Source organism: Phaenicophaeus curvirostris, chromosome 8 (assembly GCF_032191515.1).
Source record: "Phaenicophaeus curvirostris isolate KB17595 chromosome 8, BPBGC_Pcur_1.0, whole genome shotgun sequence".
Classification (NCBI taxonomy): Eukaryota; Metazoa; Chordata; class Aves; order Cuculiformes; family Cuculidae; genus Phaenicophaeus; species Phaenicophaeus curvirostris.
In genome coordinates this window covers 36,103,965-36,128,713 of record NC_091399.1, presented here as the reverse complement: position 1 = coordinate 36,128,713, position 24,749 = coordinate 36,103,965, and the positions used below count along the sequence as shown (strand labels likewise).

General features: G+C 39.0%; 1 protein-coding gene across 15 annotated transcripts in view; it reads right to left on the bottom strand.

Annotated features, from left to right (window-relative positions):
• Positions 1 to 24,749, bottom strand: part of NFIA (nuclear factor I A) — a 358,619-nt gene that overhangs the window by 30,302 nt on the left and 303,568 nt on the right. For 10 of the 15 annotated variants that reach the window (XM_069861900.1, XM_069861899.1, XM_069861896.1 and 7 more), the window contains 3 exons: positions 21,976 to 22,104; positions 8,912 to 9,090; positions 6,238 to 6,403 (listed from right to left, as the gene is read on the bottom strand). In XM_069861900.1, coding sequence (XP_069718001.1) covers positions 6,238 to 6,403; positions 8,912 to 9,090; positions 21,976 to 22,104 — 474 coding nt within the window. The remainder of the gene's footprint in view (positions 1 to 6,237; positions 6,404 to 8,911; positions 9,091 to 21,975; positions 22,105 to 24,749) is intronic. The other 5 variants (XM_069861909.1, XM_069861912.1, XM_069861910.1 and 2 more) reach the window with 3 other exon arrangements.

Here is a 24,749-nt window from a genome sequence, read left to right as displayed (position 1 = left end):
TATATTTATGGGAATGCATTCTGCTGAATAAAATCCCTAGACAATCTAACTATCCAATGGAGATACAAAAAAACAATGTGAAAAAGAAAGTTACTTGCCAAATTCCAGTCAGGCTAAATATAATGTTCAGGCCTCAACATTACAGAAAAACAAAGCAACTTAAGAGTTGGAGAAGACACTGTGTTGTCTGCATAGAAGAAAGCCTGTTGCCTTTCTGAAGGCAAAATGTTCAGCAAAGAGGCATTACATTGTTGGAGCCTTTGTTTTAAGACTGTACCGGATCAGATCAATGCTCCACCTTATACATTGTTCTCTCTCTTATAGAGGCCATAAGCTAATGCACAGGCAAGAGTAAAAAAATATGTATTTTCTTCTTCCTAATCTCAGATTATTTTCAATTCAGGGACTCCTGTATTTAATGGACTGCAAGGGATTTCTCATTGATTAATGCCCAGTTTGCCCTTGAACCCATGCAAATGTTCTGCATCCCAGCTCTGTGGTGAGGAGTTCCCAAGTCTCTGAGCACGCAGAACCACATCCTTCCCTTTCCTCGCTACGCAGGTCTCATAAACGTCTCATGATGCCTCCCAGTTCTTATAATTATATGAGACAGCTACACTTTCTCCAAGAGCATTCTTCTGAAATCACCCCAGAAACTGCATATCTTAATTTCTTGTTGATCTTGAGGGGAGATAAGGTGCTCCTAACTTCTGAGTACTTCCCAGTTGTTTCCAGTGAGGTGAGCTTTTCTCTCCAAAATGCTAATACCTTGCTAGCACTTGCAAAAATCATGCAAGCAACAAATTTCCTTCACAAAGTTTTAAAGGCATTTTTAAGTACACTAATTCATCTTTCTGAGATGATTTTGCAAATTGTAGTGCAGCTTGCATATTAGAGCATGAACAGGTACACTGGTTGTTATTCATATCTGCAAATCAAGGAAGAAACGAACCAAGCAGATTTGGTGAGATGTTCTCTTTGACTTTTTACCATCTTGATTTGCTTAATAACTCAAAGAAGCCACAAATTTGCAAAGGGTTTATCCCTGTTGATAGTGCCATATATTAAGATTCTTCTGTACTGTTTCATGTTGAGGGTTGGAGTTTTTTTAACTCATTTCTGAAACCTATGTTGTGCAAGGCTAAAAATTCCTTCTGCAGCAGGGAAAATTAACTCAAAGCTCAAAAGTCAAACACCTGCTGTTTGATTCTTCTGGTCTACTTTTAAGGAAACAGAATGAGTGGAGAGGCCATTTAATGCCTTACAGCAGGAAAGTTCTACTCAGAAGGGAAGGAACTCAAGATCTTACTTAGAGTTCCCTGTTGGCAGATACTTTTGCTGTGATATTTGGTAGAAAATCAAAGGGAAACCACTAGAATGCTGTCTTAAATGGCTTTTCTGCTCAAACAAAAATTCTAAAGAATTTGAAAACTGTATAATATGGACAAAAGTCTCCTCAGACCTTGCTTGGGTGAATTCCTGTATAGCCCCTTTTTCTGTAATGCTCCGAACTATGTTTAACTTGCTTTCTGAAAATACTCAGATGTCAGCTTGGTATTTCCTTAAGGTCATATAACTACATTGCTGAAGTCAAGAAGCAAAGAGCATCAAAACTACATATAAGCAGAGCAGGTTTTACACTGGGCTCTCCCAAGATGCTAGTCCCACTTCACTGTAAAATGTCACGAGATGTTTGCAGATTGCAAGGGGCCATTTTGGCTCAGAATATTAAGCTGACATGAAATATACATTAGCAGAGACTCCTGTTACAGTGAAATTTGGTTCAGAAGAGGGAGTGGTACCAAGAGTTGCTTAGACTATCATCAAAATAGCTTCTAGCTGAATCTTACTGTTTTCTTACAAATGACCTTGTTTGATATGGACATGAGATTCCTGAAAGTCCTACCACTTCTGATCTATAGTCTGTCCTGAGATTAGGATGAGGCAAACTACTCTGACTGGTTAAAGCTAGGTCATATTATATCACAGTATACATAGACGGGCTAAGCCTATAGTGGGGCCTTCAAACACCTTTTTAGGAAAGGGAAATGCGAAAGCGTGGAAACGAACAGAAGCCAGGTGTCTTTGGCAGATCTTCTGACCTTTATCAGCTTTGATCCATGGGAATTGTGTAGATCTACACTAGTTTACACTAGCTGATAGCTGGCCCTTTAGGCTTGAATAGAAACATCTTCCTGCCCAGCCTAGTCTTTCTGCTACTGGAATTCACTAAGGATTGTTTGCAACATCATAGCCCATAGCCAAGGAAATGAATATGATGCCACAAATTTGCTATGATGCTTCACTTCAGGAACAAGCAAAACAGGAGCTGGCAGAGAAAGAACATTTGCTCACACAGACAGCTTTGATATTTAGCCAAAATGGCAAGAAATTGTATGAAAGACAAGACAAACAAACAGTTTTGGGTATGTCATGTATTACAAAGTTGCCTGCAGAACGAGAACATTAATTTAAAATATACTTTCCTGAAATAATTTCTATTAGGTAGAGAAGCATGCAATTTATCAAACAGTTCTGGATTAAAAAGAGAATCTTTTGTTTCATAAAGATGATTGGAGCAAATGATACCCTAATGTACCACTACATGTGCTTGATAGAAAGAACTATAAGGTTTTGCAAAGGACTAGGAGTCAGTTTAGCCATTGTGGAGTTGTAGTGATAGAATTAACCAGAGGAACGCAGTGCAATAGACCAATTCCTAGCGCAATGCATTCTGCAGCTGATTGTCTGAGAGGGAACTGTGAATTCTAACAAATTAAATGATACAGTCATCACTCTCTTTCTCATGATGGGGAAAGGAGCGAACAGAACGCTAAAATGGCTTGCCCAGAGGATGCTCAGTCAATGCATAGCAGAGAAAGGAAGAGAAATCCAATCTGATTATGAATCCAGTACTATAACCACAAGACCATCCTTCTCATCCTGACAGAAATGCTGTTTAACACGGGGCCCTTTGTGCAAAGGGACATTAACCGATAACAATCTTGCCCAACAAGTGAAAATAACTATGTTCATCCTCATGTAGGGTTGTGAACCTTAGAAAATAACATTTAGTTTAAACGAGTTCTTTAAAGATCAAGGTGTACAGAATGGCAGTATCTTAGAACCTGCATTGGAATGTGGGTTACAGATTCAAACACTCAGATTCAGTTAATGATGGTGATAAAAGTCCAACTAGCATGTAGAGGAGGTGGTGTTTTCTTTAGGCAATGAGATATTAAACTGGGAATCTGTCAAATACAAGGAAATAGTGTGTTGTGTTAGTTATGGGTTACCAACCAACCAAAACTGAGAAGGGATGTAAGATAATGTAATTTTAGGACTGCTTCTGATATCAAAGATGTGTTCTATTGAAAAGGCTTTTAATGGAGGAAAAATGAACCCAAAACTCATGAATCCCATCTGTATTGTGTCATCTCACTGAGGAAAACACTGGCTTTCCAAAGGGATAGGATTTGCAGCTGAAATTTTCAACTCCCAGAGCATGCTTGCCCACCCAGTAACAGCAAATCCCTGGTGTGCCTCTCCAGGGGCTCTTCCTTCCTTGGACAGCACTGATGTTCACATTTTGGTTAATGTCACAGCTGGTGAGTTTCACTATTACTCTGAGAATCTTTGACCACCTTGTTGTGATTTTTAGCTCTCATTCCCAGGAGGTCAGGCTGTATTGAACAGCTGCTCCTGGCTCCTGCACGCCTCAGGAGGGCCATATTCCAATTTTTGGTAGGGCCGTAACTGCATTTTGTTTCCGCAGAAGGCTTTCTGCTAGACCAGAAAAGGAAAGGAGAATGAAGCAAACGCCAACCCTTCTCAGTCCGTTTCCTCTGGGGTGGGGGCTTCATTCTGCTCCACACAGCTAAGGAAAGAGTCTGGCCAAAATCTAACATCACTCCCGCCTTTGTTGCACAAGTGACTTTCCAATATCCTAAAGCTCTGTAGGGCAGTCAGCCATAACCCAGGGACACTCCCAGAAGTGGTGCACTTGAGCAGTTTGTAACCATGGAAAACACTTTTTGTGTGGCTTTTCTGAAACTCTGGTGAATCTGCACTTGCTATTTGAAGGCTAATATTTAGTTAAGGAAAAGACAAACACTGATGAAAAGGGAAGGCTGGTACTGATTGACATGCTAAATGGAGTCCAGTGGGCCCTTCTGGTAAACTCTCCCTGTGAGGCTAGAAACTTCAGTTTGTTTTACTCTTTCTATGACCAGCCACTTCCACAGGCTTTGGTACATATGTAATGTTTTTTTCTTAGAAAATGTTTCCTATAATCTACTTCTCTGTAAAATTTGTCCCTAAATTAAATTATATGCTTCCTTACAACTCAAGTCGCTATTATTCAAAACCCTTACCAAAAGGAAGATGCATGCCTGAATATGTACAGAACTATATGTTTAGACATCAGCGTAGCTAATTAACAAACAGTAATTATTTTCCTAATCTTTTGTTTAAATACCATTAGCTGGCTGCTCTTGAGAAAAACCTCGATTCCCAATTAACGTGGCAGCTGCCTGCTGAACACTGAGCCACAGTGACCAGCCCGAGCTGATACCAATGAGTGGTGTTCTGCAAACTTCAGCAGACAAATGCCAGTTCTTATGCCCGCTGAGAATCAGGACAGACACATATTTAGCTTGTTTACATGATCACAGTATCACAAAAATTAAGTATTAAGATTACTTTTCACATGATGTTGGGAATTTTTTTGTTTTAGACACCACACACTGCCAGTAAACTGAGTCACAACCGTAATGACAAATACACATTGACCTAGTTTCATTTTTCCCAGTTCTGAAGACAAGGAAATAGTAAGGCATGCTGACTATATTCAGTGATAACTATGACTAAATATTAACCTTTTAGATTCTACCACTGAATCTTATAGATAAGACTTAAAAGACAATATCACCCATCAGAAAGCATGAAAACTTCCTGACAGCGTAAGTGTTTGTCTAAGGTCAGAAAGAAGAGGGGACGGGAGGGAATGAATCAACTTCTTAGCTCAACAAAAATGTGCTGATCAATTCTAGAAGTCCTGATTCTAGAAGACCATGTTCACAATATTACCAGACTGTCTCATACTAAAACCATTTTAATTTCCAACTGAGCCAGAGCATCTTGCTGAGTTTGCAGTTGTGTGCTATTGCACAGCAGAAGGCAATGCAAAACTCCAAGAACTACCAGATTTCAAAAATGCCCCCTGGAACCTGTGCAAATCTTCTAAATAGTATATACAGCTATAAAAATGCGGGCTTCACATGATCTGAAGAGCGAATACCTCTTTGCACATCAAGCAGTGGTTGAATATAGCATTTAAATAATAAACTTGAAAAGCACACAAAGGGATTTACTCTTTCGATTAGATTGATTTTTGTTTGTGGATGTTATTTGGACTCCCTTCATTGTGGAACAAGTCCCCTACAGTTGCCATTAAAGCACTGAAAGCTTCCCTTTTGTTTTTAAATGTCAGTTTGAGCATAGCTTCATTAAATCATTTCACAATTAACTCCCTGAACATCCAGACTTTTTTAAAGCATCAAACCCAGCTGAATCACATTTGTTTCCCAGCAGAGAGAGTCCAAAGTAGTATCCCCAAGCGTGTATCCAGGAATTTGTATATTTGACTTGTGGCTACACAAAATACATATGGGAGCCGTGTGGGTGGTGGAGAGAGATTAAAACTTTCTGCCTGGGCCTAAGAAATACCATAGCTTCTTGCCCAAAACGCAGGGCTCGGGAAAGACGTCTGGGTTAATCTAGGAAGATTTATTCCCAAAAGAACTATAAATGAAGTGAACTTGAAACAGTTGTTAGTTTAGCCCAGTATGCATAAGCAGAAATGTTTTCAATGAGGCTGTCTGACTTCCATGCAGAAACTATCCTCTAAAGCCTGACTTAAGATACCAACTTGCCTCCTCATGACAGTAAACTAGGTCCCAGAGGTCCCAGGTCTGTGTCACGGCTTAGCTACTGGCCTTCATTTTTCTCATGCATGGTTATATGAAAAGCCAACAAAGTCAGAAATAAAACTGTAACCTTAAGCTAACTCTTTTCTTGTTAATATAAAAGCAGCTCGGAATTGTGCCCATCACATACAGAGTGGAGAGCTCTCCTACTTTTCAACAGCTAGTCCGGTCTCTGAATAGGTGATAGACAGTGATGGCAGCACGCTGTGTGCTGCTATCAGCCCTTGGATCCCGCTGTGTCTATACTTACTTGGAGAAGTGGGAGAGGTGGCCCCTCCTTCTGTTGATGTGGTTGGAGGTTTTGTGTCTGGCACTGGCAGAGGCACAGGCCTAGCCATTGGTGGCGGAGGTGGTGGTGGCAACATTGGGGTAGGAAGGAATGGATTGTGCACCTTGCCTTGGCTGCTACCATTGGGCTGCCAAAAAACAAGCAAACAGACAAAAATTATACTAAAAATCAGCTATTAGGAACCCCTGGCAATAACAATCTAGTTAAAACCTGTGCAATACATTTACAATTATTTGAGAGGTGACAAAGAAAATCCTGTGTCAAATTCTCCATTGACTTCAGGGAACTTTGTCTCCAAATCTGTGAACCTTGTGACACTATGTAAATTGTTGCTTTTAAACATCTGTCCTGTTAGTAACTGTCCTGGGTTAAATTCTACTGCTCTTTATGTTTCCTGGTGCCACTAACTCATGCTTAGTGAGAGCAGTATTTTTGACCCTTCAAATCCTCCAGTTTCATGCTTCTGGTATACCCTTAAGATATCAGTGCTTAGGACTTGAGAGTAAATTCCTTAAACGTACTTGTCATTAAAAGATAAAACAAGCATTTTTGATGGTCTTAAAAGTCATGCTGATATCTTATTACAGGAAAATGAATACGCATAAATTAAAGTAACTGCTCTCCCACATCTCTTTTGAGTTAGTAACAGTGTAGCGTAGACATTAGTTGCCATTGGGATCATGTGGAAAAATAACTGAACTCAACTGCTTCATTGCACATTTTAGGAAAAAAAACCCTTCTTGTTAGTCTGGAATGTGGTCAGTAACAGGAAGAATGGGCCCAGCTATACAAGTGTGGTCTTTCAATTAATCACCAGAAAAACCTGTTCATAAGTGTGTTTTCAAGTATCACAAAAACAAGAAACAGGCTTAAAAAATGTCACTCCTTCACCCAACTTGTTAAGTTTACATTTTAAATGTAACACAGCCTGGACACTTGAAAACCCTACAGACAGATGCCAAATACCATTATAAGGAGAAAGTAGGACAGCCTGTGAATCAGGTGTTCCATTTTAGTGACAAAAATGATGAGATCACTTTCGACAGCACTCTGCAAATTGATCTCACTGCAGTTCTGCTGGCACTGAGCATTGGCTTTTCCATTGATGATAAGAGCTCAGCTTTAAACACAGATCCATATTCTAAGTACTGCTAAAGAAAATAATATTTTAATTCCTGTTAGGGTTTCCATTAGCTTGAATTACTGGTGACAAAATACTTATACTGGCAAATGCTTGCGATGTTATTTGCATTTCACCTGCTTTGGCACTGACAAAAGTCCTTAAAGTCATGTAGGAGCAAATCACACTTGTGCTAGAGCAAAAATGGTTCAGGGCATAAATAAGACTCAAATTCATCTGCATTTACCTTAACAGCACTGCCACTGACTTCAAAGACTGCAATTACTAGTGTTTGCAGTAAGAAGCAATACTTCAGGGATATTTATTTTTCCAACATCCAGCACCTTTAATAAACTAGTATATTAGTGACAGCTCTCAAACACTATCTTGTCTCACAATTAGGTCCTTTTCCTGCCAAGAAGATCCCTGCTGTATGTTCATTGTGAGTGTGCTAACAGTTCATAATGCTGAATGGTTTGGGATAAATTAAGCAAATGAATACTCAAGGAAAAAAGAAAAGCACTATATTGATTTGTTGTCTAGACATAAATGTATCTGCTAACATATTGCAGACATTATTCAAAGCCAGTACTGGCTGGAATAAGTACAGTCAGTTTTTCTGCTAGCGAAAGGAAAGCACTGAGAACAATATAGCTTACTAAGTAAGTGCAATAAATTAAATGCTAATAATTAAACTAATTTTCATTAACACTTTCAATCATATGTATGTCAGGAGAGAAACAGTAATTTAGCCAGTTATTACTCCATTGGCTGGGAAAACTTACATGCATTATGTTTCATGAAATATTCAGAGAATTATTTTAGAGTTGATTTACATAAAATTTATAAATTCCGTATTTGACCAGAATGCTATTCAATAACAGCAAGATGATTCACTTTATTTGATTAAAAAAAAATGAAAATGGTTATTTGAAACTTTGGAACTCTGCTTAATTTTTCATAGAGATAAGGGGGAAAGATAACTGCTTACAGAAATAACAAACCATAATAAACTGTACTTTTAACATCTTGAGTTCAAGTACTGGTCAACCTGATCTAAAGTGCTATAAGGCAGTATTTTTTTTTTAATGAACTTAGCTGATCTGAAACATCTGTTTCTCACCCTCCCTTTTCCTGCTCCTTCCCCCCCACTCTCCCCTGAACTTCAAAAATAATTAATAAAAATTATTCTGCCTTCATATTTTGTTAACCCCAGTTCCATTAGGGTTACAATGCATGCAGCAAAGTCATTTGTGGATCGACCCAAAAGGTCACTGTATCACTGGCTTCTCTGATAGTTTAAGTTAATTTCACCACAATGTGGTCAAATGGGTTTGGGGGAGGTTTTTGTTGTTTTTAAAAATATTTTTGCAGTAGCAGCACTTTTTTTTTTTCTTCCAACAACTATTCAAGGTGTGTTCCTGTGTGCAACATGCTGTTAAAATAATCCCATAATCCCATGGTTAATTTTACACAGGACAAAAACTTCTGAAGAAATAAAAACGGCTTCCTTACATTTAGGAACCCCACCTGTCCAGCCTGCTGACCAGCGTCGGGGCAGACAAGTTGGACAAACTCTTTCAGAGTCTCCTGAGGATGATAGCGGATTGCTGGGTGTGAGAAGTATGGCCCAGGCTGTTGAATAATGGGTGATGTTGGAAAATGAAGAGTCGATGGTGTTGCATGTGGACTTGCTATAGGAAAGAAAACAAAGAAGTTACAGAGTTTTACCTTTGGAAAATAAAACAGTTTAAATCTACTGTATTTTCACTTGTAGTCTCTTTTAAAATGTACAGTATTGTTTATACATCTGATCTTCACAACTAATATATCAGACCACCTTGTGTCCTACACTCACTTCATCTAGATCCTGAAAGCAAATGGAGCCAGACATTTTGAAGGATTTTCTGTGTTTTTAGTGGACACGTAAAAAAGAATTGACAGTCCTTTGTGGAAGTGAAAACTATTAATCACCTTAAGAGCAGTCCTCATCAATCAGACAATAAAAAATGTATTTGGGAGATTAGGGTTGATTTAATTGACATCTCATATAACTTGAATTTGCACATATGAATCCATTTTGTATTGTACTATACATGGTTGATAATTTAAAGACGGTCTAACACTTCCTGTTGCTGGGGCTTTTTCCCATCTTCAGTTTAGGAACATTTATTTTATGTAACGTGTTTCCACCTAATGAACAGGCAGAAAGTGGCAAGATTGTTTTGAAAATTACATTTACATTTCTCCTGAATAATGTTAGGCTCAAATCTTCAGCAAGCATCCAGCTTGCATTCAGGGACGACGTTTAATTTGGTGAATTTATGGGCCAACAAACCAGCTGGAAAACATACTACAGTGAAGGTGAAAAGGTGTAATGTACACAAGTCCATTTGCAACGACAGATTTTACCCTCAGCTGATTTCAGCAGAACTATAAGTACAGCTGAAGAGCCTTATGCTCTCCTATGGTATGTGACACCTTTGCCCAGTTCCTTGGCCTTCAGGATATGTTGGGTTGTACTCTTGTTACCTAACAAGGCTTTCCACTGTCAGTTGTTCACTATGAGGTATCAATTGCTGCCACTCATAATGCTATGAATTCTCCCCTTCCCCTCTAAAATGAGAACTCGCTCTTCCTTTAGAATAGCCAGTTAATCTTGTTGTGCACAAGCTCATCTGTAAATCATGGCTTATTTCTCACCAAACAGTCATCATGACACCCCTGGTGCTCCCTTTACATGCCATCCCAGCAAGCTTTCAAGAGTGTCCATGTGCATAAACTGCACTTGTACACCACCCAAACTGATTAGATAAAGGCAATGCAAGGGAGGTAATGTACTACAGAAACTCATGTATTGGCTTTGAAGTAAGTTAAATATACAAGAGGGGGAAAAAAAAGCCTTTGGCACTTTTTGAAATATTGGAGAGATGCAGGAAAGTTAACTAAAATCAAATACAAATGAGCAAACACACATTACATGACAAATGTTATGAAAAACCCTCAGCTGAATAAAAGCTAAAATCTGCTTCTTACTCTTGTTCATCACCAGTTTAATAATATGACACCTAATTAATAATTTTTTTCTTAAGTGTTACTAAACCATTAGCAAACTCAGAGCCTGAAGATACAAATAAAACATGTACTTGGAGATAGCAGCAAGGAAACCTACTGTGTTATCCTATAACCATTCATTAAGAGTTTGCTGGGCAGCACTTCAATGTACTTTTTTCTCCACGGCTGGATAGAATGATTGCTTTAACACCAGCACCCAAAAAAGCTGTGCTCATGTCTGGGGTGCTGATATGAGATGAATATGAAGCTCTCATCCTTGCCATGAAAAACTCACAATGTCGTTGTTAAAACCATGAATCTTCCCAGCCTGCTCTCCTTAATACTGCTTAAAATATTCACAACAGAAGGAGAAACACACACTAAATGTGCAGTACTATATGGGAAAACACCACTGAAAGAAAGCATGAAGCCTGTCTCTGATCAGAGTAGATACATGTCCTGAGAAACTCTTCTGAAAGCATGCATGGGCTATACCTCCCGTGTAACAGCCAGATATTGTGGCACGTGGGCTGATCTGGAAAACAGCATCTTCCCACAGCCATGCCAGATCTGCAATGCCGCACTTGGGAAAAGGAAACAAGAAGCAGCATATCCCATACTCCTTGTTATGGAAATGTTGACAGTTATTCCACGGCCAAGGCAAACACCTGTGTGCCCAGCCTGTTCAACGTGTCTGCACATCTGGGCTTATCTCTTGGTTTTTTACAAACCTAGTTAATTATTTCTTATTCACTTTTAAGACAAATAGTTTTGTTCTGAGTTTGCATCTTAAATTACAGTATATTTGAAAACTCTTCAGATAAAGAACCCAAATCTTCAAAGGAAGAAATGAAGGCTATTTTCCTGTCCCCAAACTCCTGGGAGAGGCTGTAACTTTGAAGTGTGCTATTAAAGGCAGAGATAATGTGGGATTCGCCTTAGCAAATGAGGGTGTCTACCATGAAGCTAATTATCTAAGAACCAATGGAGAACTAAACAGAACAGTGTCTAAGGAGCTGTTCGTCTCATCCAAAATCAGACCTCTGCTTTTGCTGAGACTTCATTGACCACACTGACTAGCTCACCAGTGGACGTGAAGGGACCCACTGCTACTAGCTCAGAGGTACTGCACTTTTTCCAGTCTATGCACGCACCTTCAGTTAGGTGAATTCCACTCAGAGTGTCAGCCTCTGATCTCACTTACACCAGCCCCTGAGGTGCAACTGCTTTAATGACACTTACATCATTAGCCACTTTACAGGTATGAACGTATCATCACCTTCTCCCGGAAGCACCAGTCATTTCAGAGCTTGTCAAAATATTTTGCCATGAATATTGGCTCAGCTAAAGTTGGTGATAAGCATTTTGATGACTACAACAAAATTTTCATTAGCATACAACATTTCTGCCCTTTTTAGATATAAAACATAATCTTCCCCTCTCCCTTTTTATCTCCTTTTATAGTTCCTTGCTTCCTTCTATGCCAAATGGAAGATGAAGGATGAAGATTAGAGAGAGAAATGAAAATTTACATGGCAAACCTCTAATTAAGTGAAAAACAGATTGTTTTTTTTTAAACATTTATTTAAAAATATAATTTTAGTACCAGGTCTGTTTGTAGTATTTGAAATTGTTACGTAACTGCACTGTCCTTTGTCCACATATGGGAACAAATTGGAATTCAAAGCTAGGCCTGACACCACACTGTCTTTAGCTTTTTCAAGGTATGACTCTTCCTTTAATAACGAACAAAAGATGTGTTATTGTTCTTAGAAATACTCATAGGCATGTAAATAGGGGGTCTTTCTCTTTTGCCTTGACCTCCTTAGCGTGTCTGGCTAGAAAACAAAGTGGAAAGCATTTGTCAGTGATCTTCCTAAAGACAGAGAGAAGAAAAACGAATCCAGAAATGATCAACAATAATTCAGGAAGGTAAAGTACTGCGAGAAGGAGAAACTGGTTCCTCTTCAGAGTCTTGGCTCACCCCCCAGCACAACTTTGAAGGGCTTTCTGCTGATCATGGGGAAAGAAACAAGACTGAACAGGCATCAGTCCTCAGCCTGTGCCATATACTGACATATAGGGTTCATTTTCTTAGAGTAGACGGATGAGCATATGAAAAAAGTAATGGAATAAGATCTCCAAAAAGTTTGCTTTTCCTGTCTCTGACTGGGAAATACCAAGTTTCTTAAGTGGCAAAAGGAAGGGCTGTTTGATAAAGAGGAAGAATCTATTACTATTAAACTGAACAATGCTACAAATGTGTCTGCCTTATACATGAGAGAGGGAATTAAATGCTGAAGTCTAAAAAATGCTGGTGCAGATACAGAGCACTACTCTGATAACTGTGTTGTGATCATCAACTCCAGTGTATGTAAAAATGGCTTTTCAAATAAGTTCTGAGTGCAGAACACAACCATGTTTCCAAATACAGGGATCTTCACAAACATTTTTAACTGGTTAGCTGATGTGAGGTAGTGGAACAGCTGGCTGTTTTCTCTGTTTGTCTCTAAAAGGGGCAAGTGACCACAGACAAGACACTTCAGCCATGACTGTCAGAAATTCTTAATAAAAATTATAAAGTCATTGCTTCTGAAAACCACACCTAGAGTGATGCAAATATTCCTGTGTATGAGAAGGGGCTATACTAATTATGTACTTTTGATGGGATATTACAAGTCTGAATCAGTAACTGTAAATTCCTTGAGATCTTCAAATGGAAGATAAAACAGGTCTTTGTCTATTATTTATTTACTTACTGACTTATTATTTATGTATCCCTAAGCAGCTCCATGCTGCCAAACCATATTTTATTTGGCGTCTTTCAGCCTATGACATTTATATTTTATTATTGACCTCACTAAATAACGTAAAATATAAGTTCTACAACCTATGAAAATACGTGTATTCCAGATCAGAACTTCATTTCTACCTGCTGTAGGTATGGAGGAGTTGGGCTATCTGGTGTTATTAAATCTGTTACTTGGGGGGATGGAGCTGTAGGCAGGAATTATCCTTCCATCTCAAGGCAAGCATAAATATTTCGAAGCACACATGATTCTAATTCCATTGAAGCTCATCTGAAACATCTCAGACTTTTTATTGAAAATGAGGTGATAATGTATGGTGGCCTGCAACAGATACACCAGTATTTTAAAACTACTGCTATTGGGCCAAGTAATTATGCAGTACAGCTGTTGCACGCTATACTGGATTTTTTAGTGTTTTATGAGTTCGTGATGCTTTTTCAGAATGCCGAATTCAAACATCTGATTATGCAGGACAGTTTTGTCTTCTCCTTTCTTGATTTGTAGTAGCCAATAACAAACTATTAGCTAACTAATAAAATAAGTTGCATTCACTGATTAGGTTAGCACTTCATATGTCCAAGGCAAATGAAGAAAAGCCAACATTGTGAATTCTATTCAATGGAATTATCAGATAATAAAGAACCAGTTAATTTGAAACAGGTTATAGTTTTCTTCAGATATTTGGTACCCTTCTCAGGGCCTTCTCCTGGAACAAAGGAGCAGTCTTAATAAAGATGCATGTGATCCTTTCTCCCAGGGAGTGCTCACTGATGTGGTAAAGGGACTTCCTGATCACACCTGCAGTGCTCAGACAGATTTCTCCATAAGCACAGCCCAACATATGGGGCAGACATATTGATCCATCCACCTCCTGCCTCCTCTCCCAAAAAACCTTGCCAGTCCCTTCAAGTCCAAATGACTGGATGAAATTTCTTTCTTCATAAAGTTGTGTGAAGTCTTTGAAAGGGTCACTTAGTATTGCTTTTCTTCCACTCAGGAAAAGCCTACTATCACCCTGCACTCCTCGCCGGTTCAAAGAAGTAATGGTCTGGGGAATCAAAACCCACCATTCCTTCACAGGCATAAGGGTTAGTCCATCAGACCAGCCCAAGAGTGGATCAGCTTCACTAGGGCACAATGCTCAGATACCTTCTCTAAAAAGTGATAATTAAGTTTACTAATAGTTCATTAAACATTGATCAATCTTCCCAGAAATAGTAACATTATAATCATAATGAAACAGAATAATTTTTATCAGCTTGTTTTTGAGGCCATTATAATTGGCTTCATTACAATTAAGAAAGCATTTTTTTAAAAGTCATTTCCCTGGAAATGTTATGGAACAGTTTGTTCTGCTCGATATTTCCACTTCAGGCTTCTGAGTTGCTTTAACTCCCTGCATGCTGTAAGCTTTCTCCTAGCATTTAAGTGATGCAAGTGCCAGTTCAAATTATGCAAGATGTATCCCACCCTTTGTACCCCAAAGGTACTTATTCTGAAAATTGACCATATTAGAGTACTAATTGGCGAAGCCACCATGCTGGCTGAAGTGAAATGCTTTCAAACACCATGAAACAGCTGTGTTTATCGGAAATATGAAGAGTGACTTTTTAATAAGGAGATCTGGCAATAATCCAAATGTGTTGAAAGGAACTTACACTTCTGTGTATAATACAATACAAGAGGTAAAGAATAGAAGCCTAAAACAATAGCTTTAAACCCACAGATTTTTGTGATGAAAGCAGTTACCCAAACAAGAAAAAAAATAATTAAGAAACTTGGGCTGGGATTTGCAGAGGTCCTGAGAGAATTCATTAACTGCTTTTGAATTTCAATGGGAGCTGCATCCCCTGTAACTCTTTCAAAGGTTTCTGAAAGTCCTCATTTTCTTACTGCCCATCAGGAATAGGACTTTAGGATGATAAATGTAGAGCAATCTCTTATTCAGACTAGCAAGGACTTGCCTGTACTTAAATATTGAGGTGCTGGGGATAGGACTGAGCAGTCCTAGGTCCAGCCCTTCGAAGGGAACGCAGATCACTGGAAAATGTAAGCATTGTTTAAGTCCTATAAAGCTGCAAATTGCCTGTTTTGTAACACGTCTGTCAGATACAAAGATGAGCTAAAGTCAAACTCACTCTGTCTTGCATTCCCATTTGTAGTGACAAGGCTGGGAAATCATGGAGAAGGACAACGAAAATAGGCTTTATTCTCTCAGCATGGGTAAGATTTAGATACCACTGATAGATACTTCCAAATCACATAGGCAAACATAGATGAAACATTCAGAATATAACATAAAAAGCTAGTCAAAAAGATATACAAATATCCTAAATATGATGGATGGAGGAACTGATCCTGCCCATGGACATCAAAAAGAAGGACTGAACTGCAGAATGTCCATCTCTCAGCTCTAGAAGTCAAGTGCCAGTGATTGGCTAAGCACTGAAAAACCAGAACCATGGTATCTCCAAGCTGGGGCTGGCTATCAGTCCCTTTTTGCTGCTCTGAAGACCAGAATGGTATAAGGCACCTGGACTCTTTGTTCATAAATACTTTTTCTGTAAGAGATCTTGTGGTAGCAAGTAGGAGGCAGAAGAACATTTTGCCAAGGCCCACAGAGTCCCTATCGAAAGGAAAATATGCTTAAAGCTGTGTTTGGGCACATGGTTTATTGGTGTACTCTGGATTGTAAGTATTACAAGCTGCTTTTGAAAGCCTATAGAACTGAATTGAGCACAGATTCCAGATTCTGGCATAGGCAGGGGGGCAGTTAAGTTAGCTATTTTAAGCAGATTGTTTTAAAATATGACAAAATTGTTCTGCCTTTGGAGACCAGAATACTATAGAACTGATTGCATAAGTGCAGAAATAAAAATCATACCTATAGGAAGCACTCCTGCCCTCCATGACCATAGCTAGAGGTCAAAAGCTCTAATTTAACCTGTTTGTAGAACTCCTGCTTCACATGAAATGTTGGCAACTTTTGTGTATTACTATTATTTTTAATACACACGGTGTATTCCCATTTGTAAGATAAAAACTACTGCTAGGAGAATATATCATATCTTTCTTATAATGAAATGCAGTTGGTAAGTTTACAATAGAAATGTAAATTCTCTTGAAAACCACAACCTTTATGTGTGTGATGATATACTTCTGCTTTGATACTAAAAAGGGCATGGTAATGGAATCTGTGACTTTGGAGTGATATATTGCTGTTAAGTTAATAGGACTCCACATTCCCATTTCTAATATCAGTGTTTTTCCCCCCTTTTATTCTGTAGATGGTAAGCTGATACTACATAAACATTGTTAAAGCTATAGTTCCACGCTACAGTAATTCACTTAACTTTAACATGATTTATGGTTCTGTCAATAGAGGAGGTTGAAAATCCCAAGCTCTGATGCTTAAACATGGGTTCCATATTTAAAGCAATAATGTGCTTTTTGTGTGTGTCTGAAGCTAGAAGAATTTAGCATAAAGCAGAGATAAAAATATTATAGTTCACTGCACTGTTTAAAGCATATAGTTTAACTTCATGGATACATCAAAGACAGCAAAGAAACTGAACACAGAAGCAGTAAAAGCATGGGTAAAATACTTTGTTCCTGCAGCACTTTATTTTTATATTATTTTTTAGGGATGCATGAAATCCTATTAGTATTTTTAACACTCCCTTTTTTCATTCTTTCGCTCAGTTAGATCAGCCGCTTTTGTTAGGATGAGTTTAAATCTGGGTCCACTGTGTTAATCACCCCCCATTCTTCTTTCTGGCACTTCCCCTCCAGGCATTTTGCCTCTTTAGGAGATTAAGCGACCAAGTCATCTTGTTGCTCTAACATGTCCTCACTGGAGCAACATATTAACACAATTCCTCTGCAAAAGAGCCCTCTTTAGAAGTTTGCTGCAGGGATGACAAATTAACCCAGCATGGTGTCCCACACATCTATCTCAGTACAAATTATTAGTGTAATAGAGCTTTTAGTTATGCATTTATCTAGTAATTATTGAACGGTTATACAAAACGAAGCTGAGCAATCATGGCCCTTTATGAGGCAATCTCGGTGGGTGGCCTTACAGTTAATTTAGGATAGGACTGTCTAAGCAGTTCACTCAAACACAAATTAGCTGAACAGCCTGCTCCTTTAAATATTTCCTATGTCACAGGCTAACTCTTTACAATACAACAAAGGTAGAGTTTTAATTACACGGTTCCTGACTTTTGTTTAGCTGCAGCTTTAACCGTTTGCAAGCCTTCCTTTCTGCCCTCCCCTGTCTGGGAGATATGGGAGTAGATGGCAGTTTGGGTAGGGTCTCTAGTAATTACTAAACCCTGACCTTGAGGCCATCTGTTAAGAAACTGTTTTTCCTTCAGCTTCATATTATTTCAAAGTGAGTGGAGAAAATCAAAATCTTCACCTACAGAGTCAGCTATCCTGACACTGTAAATTGGAGTGCCACTTTGCACTGTCGCTGAGTTAGCCCTTCTGTTGCTCAGCATTGTGCCATTTACAGTTCCTACTCAACTTTCTTACCCGTATGGGGCGGCGCTCTCCTCTTTTGGCTGTCTTAGATCACCATCCCCTGATCTCAGGTGTCTCTATTGGAATGAAATTGCACCACTTTGTTTTTGTCAAAATTCAAAGGGAAGTAGAAGGTTACATTAGTCTGCCAGCTGAGAGCATCAAGGAGCAACCATGGATAGTTATACGGAATAGGATATTACAAAACATCCTTTTTACACCGTGTAGCTCAGGAGAGAGCTAGCACGAATTATTCCTTTGATTTGCTTGAAGCTGGCTGACAGGACGGCTAACAGGCACCGATATTTTGGTGGCCCTGTGGAGAATTTTGATAGAGAAGGACACAATGACTTCCCAGAAATGTGACATAAAGTTTCTGTCACTTTGGCATGAACAGAGAGTACTATCCTGCAGAGTTTCCCTGGTAGGCCTTGTCCTCACAAAAATCTCAATGGCAACGCTTATTATGGAGGAAATTAATATAACAGGAACCAGCCCACTGACTGACTTTCATCCCTTCTCTTCCTTGGGTTCTTCCCTTTGTGCTGTATTACTTGCTTCTTGTAATTGCATTTCTCCTTCATTTATCTTCCTAACATACCATCTTATTCGTTTTTTTTTTTCCTTGCCTCATCTTCCTTGGTTTTTCGTTTGCAGGAACTATGCTCTCATATTCTGTGGAAATGCTTGAATGCTCTACAGCACAGGCTGCTGTATATCCTGGGTTTACAAGATCGTGGTCAATTTAGCATTTCATCCAGCTCCAGATATAAAGTCACTAGAGTGTAAGTAGCAATACACAGAAACCTAAAACCACTTATGTAAATATGGTGTCATCCACAGTATTTAAATCCTTCACTGTCTGGTAAAGAGTTCAAGTGGGCTAATGTCTGGGAAACATAGTAAGATGCCAGCGATGTATGATGGTTTTGCAATACTGGGGTACTGTGGTGAGATACACAGACCACCAAATAATCTAACTTGCAGGTAACAAAAGTATGCTGTGTAGGAGATAGAGATCTAACTGCATGAATTTTCAATGCTTTGAAATAAATTCTAAAACTGAAAGTGATGCTAAAGCCACCCTATAGGTGATCAATTTACCATCTGCCAGACACTGTATCCTAACCGCACTGGTCCAGAGAAGACATATGGTGCATCCATAGAGTCATGCCCAAAAAACTGCCATCATCAAGTGAGGCTCCATGAATCACTTTGCTAGCTTATCACCAAAGAAACTTGGATCTTACCACCATCTGTTGGAACTACTGAGGAGTCACTGAAGCATTGGCATCCATGAGCCAGCGCTCACTGCACATCTGGTCCTTTGGTCAGCCAGCTCAGATCCTCTCTGCTGGCTACTGCCCAGCTGGGTTGAGTACTGGCAGCAGCACCAATGCAGATAGGAAACTAGTGCACAGCCTTCTACAACACTGTACAGTACAGACAATTTCACAAGAACAGAGGTTTTCCAAATGGTTCATTGAATGGAGCGTCTTACATCTAAGAATCCTCTTAAGGATTCACTCCTCCAAGCAAGTTTTGTTTCCAGAACACCTCATTGTGGGGGATCATTGGGAAGGGCATTCGGTGTCCTGGGATACCCCAGCATGAGATGTGTGCTGTGTTCTAAAGAATGTTTGGATGCGTGTGAAAGATTCAGGAATATTCCTGTGAAGCTATAAATCACTGGTTGTCAATGACAACACCTGCCATGAATAGTCTTACAGCTTCTTTGCTGTCTATTTTGATCATGCTTTACAAATGCATCTCATATACACATCCAAGTGATAAACTTGCACATAGAAACATCAGAAAGAGATTGAACCTTCTTGTTATTGTTCTGTTGGCTAAGGAGCTTACTCTGATTGTGACCTACTTACTCATGACTTCCCTTTCTCTGAAATACCTCGACAGACTGAAGATCAAATCCTGCTCTTACCTCTCAAGACCACTCAGAATGACCTGCCACTGACCACCTACATGATGCATATATATCTAAAGAGAATGCAATATGTGTGTACTATATTATGTCTATCTATTCTGCAGAAAGGTACAACCTCCAGTAACTAATGGTGGATATGAATTGCTCAAAGATTATATCCTCTTACATGACTGCATTATACTCTATATGTTGCCACTTCTGATACCTGAATAGCTCGTCTCTTCTGCTTATTGTCCTAAACTGCACTGGAGGGAATGGGATAAAGAACAAAGCTGGATTTGCAAAAAATAATCCATCTCAGTATGTTACACTTTACTAACAGAAAGTCTGTTGTAGAAGAGAAATAAACACAGCCAGCGTGCTGTGGAAGGAGAATACTGACGAGGAATGTCCAAAAAGAACAAAGAACAAAGTCTGGAACGAGATTTTTCCAGGATGATGACACTTAAAAGAATCCACGGATAGATTCATTGGGATTTTTCCTAAAAGTCAGTAAGATTTTGTTTGTGAACAAGCATAAAATAGAAGATGCTTTTAAACAATATTGCAGAAGAAGTTTTTGCTTGACCTGTTAGGAATCACAATGATAAGAAACTTGTGTTACATCTTCATCGAGTCAATAAAGTTACCTCCTTCCAAACAAACAAAACTCGGGAACTGCAGTATTGTATTTGCTCTTTCAAATTCTGCCTGTCTCTGAGTTTTCTTCTCACACAACTGATGGATATTCCCTTATGCACAGAAAATGTCTTGTTAAAACAGACTGTAGATGAAACTTAAACAAGACCTCACCAGTGATACATTTCCTCTCTCCACCACACAAAAATCCACAATACAGAGGATCTAAACAGGGCAGACAAAGGCATTAAATGATCTTAAAAAATAAGTATGAGGTAAAATATAGCTAAATACAGAAAGGCCTATTAACTGATCAATCAACAACTCAAATCTAAAAGGCTGAACTTCTAAAAGATAGGAATTCAGTCAGCTGATGTATGCTGAATATAATGTTAATGGAACATTCATATTATTCATACTTATATCACCAATTATCAAGGCTTTTAAAAGAAGGCATATTTGCCAGATAGCTCAGATCCAAATTTCAAGGGAAATCTGTAAAGAACTTAGATGCCTAAATATCTTATAAGGATCTAGGTGTGTGTGTCTAAGGGCTATAAATAATTTTTATGGGATTAACCACAACAAATCAAACTAGAGTAAGTAGATCTAACAAAGCACAAAACCCCATGATATGCAATTCTGACCTCACTTTAAGTTAATGCAATTCCACTACTTCACCCTGCATCACCTGGACTGTGCAAGGCAAAGAGGCTCCTCCTGGTTTATGCTGCCCTCAGTAAAACCACACTAATGTTAAACAGACTTTTCAAAATAATTTCTTGTAAGAATTGCTAATATGCGTCTTTATGCTTCACCATTCGACCAATTCCTTAATAATCTTCTCTAAATAAGACAAAATTTTATAGCAGAAAAGAAACACGTCACAATCATTCATTCTTAGTTTTATATCTTCCAAAGAGGTTTGTAAGAAGATTCATTCGTATATATTACTATGCCCAAGTGAGCTCCCTTTCAAATGGGAGCTGAGTATTGCATTTAGTTTCCTAGGCTAAACGCAAATGCATCTTTCTATGAAAACTGTATAAGCACATCTAGACTCAGAGGACAACTCTTTTGCTTGGAAAAGCAGCCAGAAGAGCACTATGAAGAAAATCGGCCAAAGCATTGCAGAAACTAACTTCAGATGAGTCCTCTAACAAGGTGATTCTTCAGCACACCGATACCAAGAACGTGAGCACTAAATGACTGCCAGAAACAAAGCCAAAGTGCTGGAAGACAGACGTAGTTCAGAAATCAGTGATGAGTCCCTATCTCCAGCATGGAGACCTATCTATGTTATGTGTTGACACAAGCAGAAGCTGCTCTCTGTAACACATTCTGTCCATTTCCCCACCCCCTTCAAAGAAAAACACCAAGCTCCCAACGTTTCCATCTTAGGCACTGATGAACAGTCATCAGGCGTTTTACCAAACAGCCCAGCCTAGCAAAATCCAACACAGGTCTTGACAACTAACACCTCCAGGTTATCAAGCTGCTGAAGCACAGCCTCTCACTGGCTGTGTCATGTGTGGCGATGACTTTCCATGGAAAGGCACTGGGATGGTCACTGGGTGCCGTGGCTAACGTTTTAGCTGCCTGGGGGCTCTTGGGTTAAGCCTCACCTCTGGGTCCTGTAATGACAGGTCGATGGTGCTGTGTGAAAGCCGTTCCAAGGGAGGAGGTCTGCGAAGGCGAGGGACTGCTGAAACCAGACTTCTCTGACTTCTTTAATGTAGTTGGCGATGGCATTCCTGGCAAGAATGATTGATAAGTGCAATTTAATAATGCTAGGTCATGGAACGACAGCCTATGCATTGTGAAAGTGGGTGCAGAAGCAGCTAGATAAACTTAAAGGACAAACGAAATAGAATACAACAGCAAGCTAAAAGCTCACTTTTATTTGTGGTCTTTTTTGAGGCAGAAGTGGCTATGGTTTGCTCTGAGCAATGAGTACTAAAAGGCAGCCATATTTTTCTTTTACGTGTGAAATATGGATAAGATGCAGCTTATTATTGCTACTGAAACCTACTCTGCATTATTTTTAGAAATCTGTAATAGCTGGAGCATTTGGATTTTTACAGGCTTTTTATGAGTTCTGTCTTTCACTCATGGTTTAGTAGATTATTGCAAATGGATCTTTTAAATGTGCTGCACGACTCAAGGAACAACTAGAGAATGAAGTTTTCTGAGTTCAAACTCTGCCTCTCCTTACTCTCTTGACTTCAAAGGTATTTGAAAACAATGTATTTATGTGGTTACTTTTCGCTTTCAAATTTTTTTAAAAGGTGAATGGTATTTCTGTCTTGATATTAGAAGCCACACTGGAATTATTTCAGAGTAGTTATTATGCCCTTGAACTATATCAAAGGCTTCCAATGAAAATCAGAGTTAAGTTGCCACTGGGTGAAATCTCTCCCATGGACAGGCAGAAATGCTGTAATGCTAATAAGACTGGTTTGTTATATTCTGCATAAATAACTCCTGTTGATATTGTACCAAGCCCGTGGCACCAAAGAAATTAGCAGAATAAATATACTGCAGTAGACTCTTAACATCTGAGCCTTTTCTGCTATGATTTAAGCTTGGATAAAAGAATATTGTAGCATACAGATGAAGAATATGAACGTGCGTCTGCACTATTCTCTATATTTTTATAGTACTAGAGGCATATGGGTATTCTGATTATCTGCACATACTCTGAAAACACATCATTTCCAGTATATACAGTGTGTCAGACATTTTGCATATCCATAGGGATATAGCAAAACAAAGGTGCAGAACAGTTAAGGTTTCAGGTGCAAAAGCAAAATATCAGATAATATGGGGAAGCTGAACTTCCACTAGCAAAGTCATTGAACCTTATTCCTAGCTCCGTATTTTATAAAATTTAATTGTTAAAAAGTAAAGAGAGAGGCCTGGACAATATCTCTGGACAATATTATTAACTTTATATTTAATAACACTAGTTTTATAGTCCCTGGGATGTTGATTGCAATACGCAGGAGCTTTCTTGTACTTTATATGCAGCACTGTTGGGGTCTTAATTGTTTCAGTGAGGTTTTGCAGTTTAATTTTCAGAAAGTTAAATAAAGAAAGGGAGCGGATAGAGTTCCAGTGTTGTACTTGCAGCTTTCTGTCTCAAAACTGTTTGCTACAAGGGTTTGCTGTTGTGGTGGCTGTTTTCCTTATAGCAGGAAAAGTGACATGTTAATCTTTTTTATAAAAAAAAAACGTTCAGACCATGCAAGAAAAATACTGCATTGGGTTTTTAAAATATGGGTCTTAAGGACTTAGGAGTAGAGACAAAAGCAAAAACAGTTGGTTCAGTTTGGGAGTAAGACAGAAAAGGAGACTGAACTAAGGTATGTGATATGTGATGCAATATTCCAATGCAGCCTGCTCAAATGGCACGTTGGGATGAACTTAGGTATTGCTCTGTTGAGTGTCCATATTCAGGACAAAGACACGCAGAAGAACTAATTTCCTTATGACAGAGGAAACGGCCATGAAAACACCAAATGAGTGTCAACTGCAGCCCTCAACACGAAGTCGAGGGTCAGGGGCAATAACTGTGCTTGGGGACAGATAGAGAAACTACAGTGCTGGCAGCAAGGCTGTAGGTACATGCCCTCTGCACTGGGCTGGGGAAGGGGCTAGGCATGGCCCTTGGGCAAGTTTTAGTAGCAGGTCCAGCCCATGAGAAGAGAGGCAGGAGGAGACTTGAGTACCTGTGTCCTGGGCAACCAACAGAGGTCATGGAAGGAGTAAGGTCTCTAAGTCTATGCACGGTATGGTTCAGCTGGCTTATGAACTCGGGGCCTGGATTCCTTGCTTTCTCCCATATCCTCTAGTTACGTACCCTCTTCAGGGTTATAGTAAAGGTAATAAAGCTTCTAAGAAAGTTAAGAAGCTATTCTTTTACCCCTGTGCTAAAAAACCTGCTTCACTCATCTAAACTGTGGTGGGGGAAGGGGCAGAAAGAACAGTGGAATATGGTTTAAAGCTGTAGCAAGTTCATGTTTGTCTGCCTACATGCTGGAACTTGAACTACAACAAAACTGAAGAATGATGTTGCACTGTGGCAACACTGAGCAGTGTCATTTTCATATGGGGATGGATTTTATAAGGCTGAGGTAGCTGTTTTCATGTGAAAACAGAGATTTTAATGTAACGCTATGTTGTAAAATTGAGTAGAAAGACAGACTGAAGCACTGATAATTGGTTTCTGCTTTTTTATTTGTTTGTTATCATCATTCCGATTGTCACTTGTGTCTCTACTGTTTTATTTCAGGGTATTCGGAAATTTATTGGTTTGGAACAGTGCAACTCTACCATGTTTTTATTTTGTTTGAGGTTTGTGATGACACATTTTATTTTGAGTGATCATATCCATCAG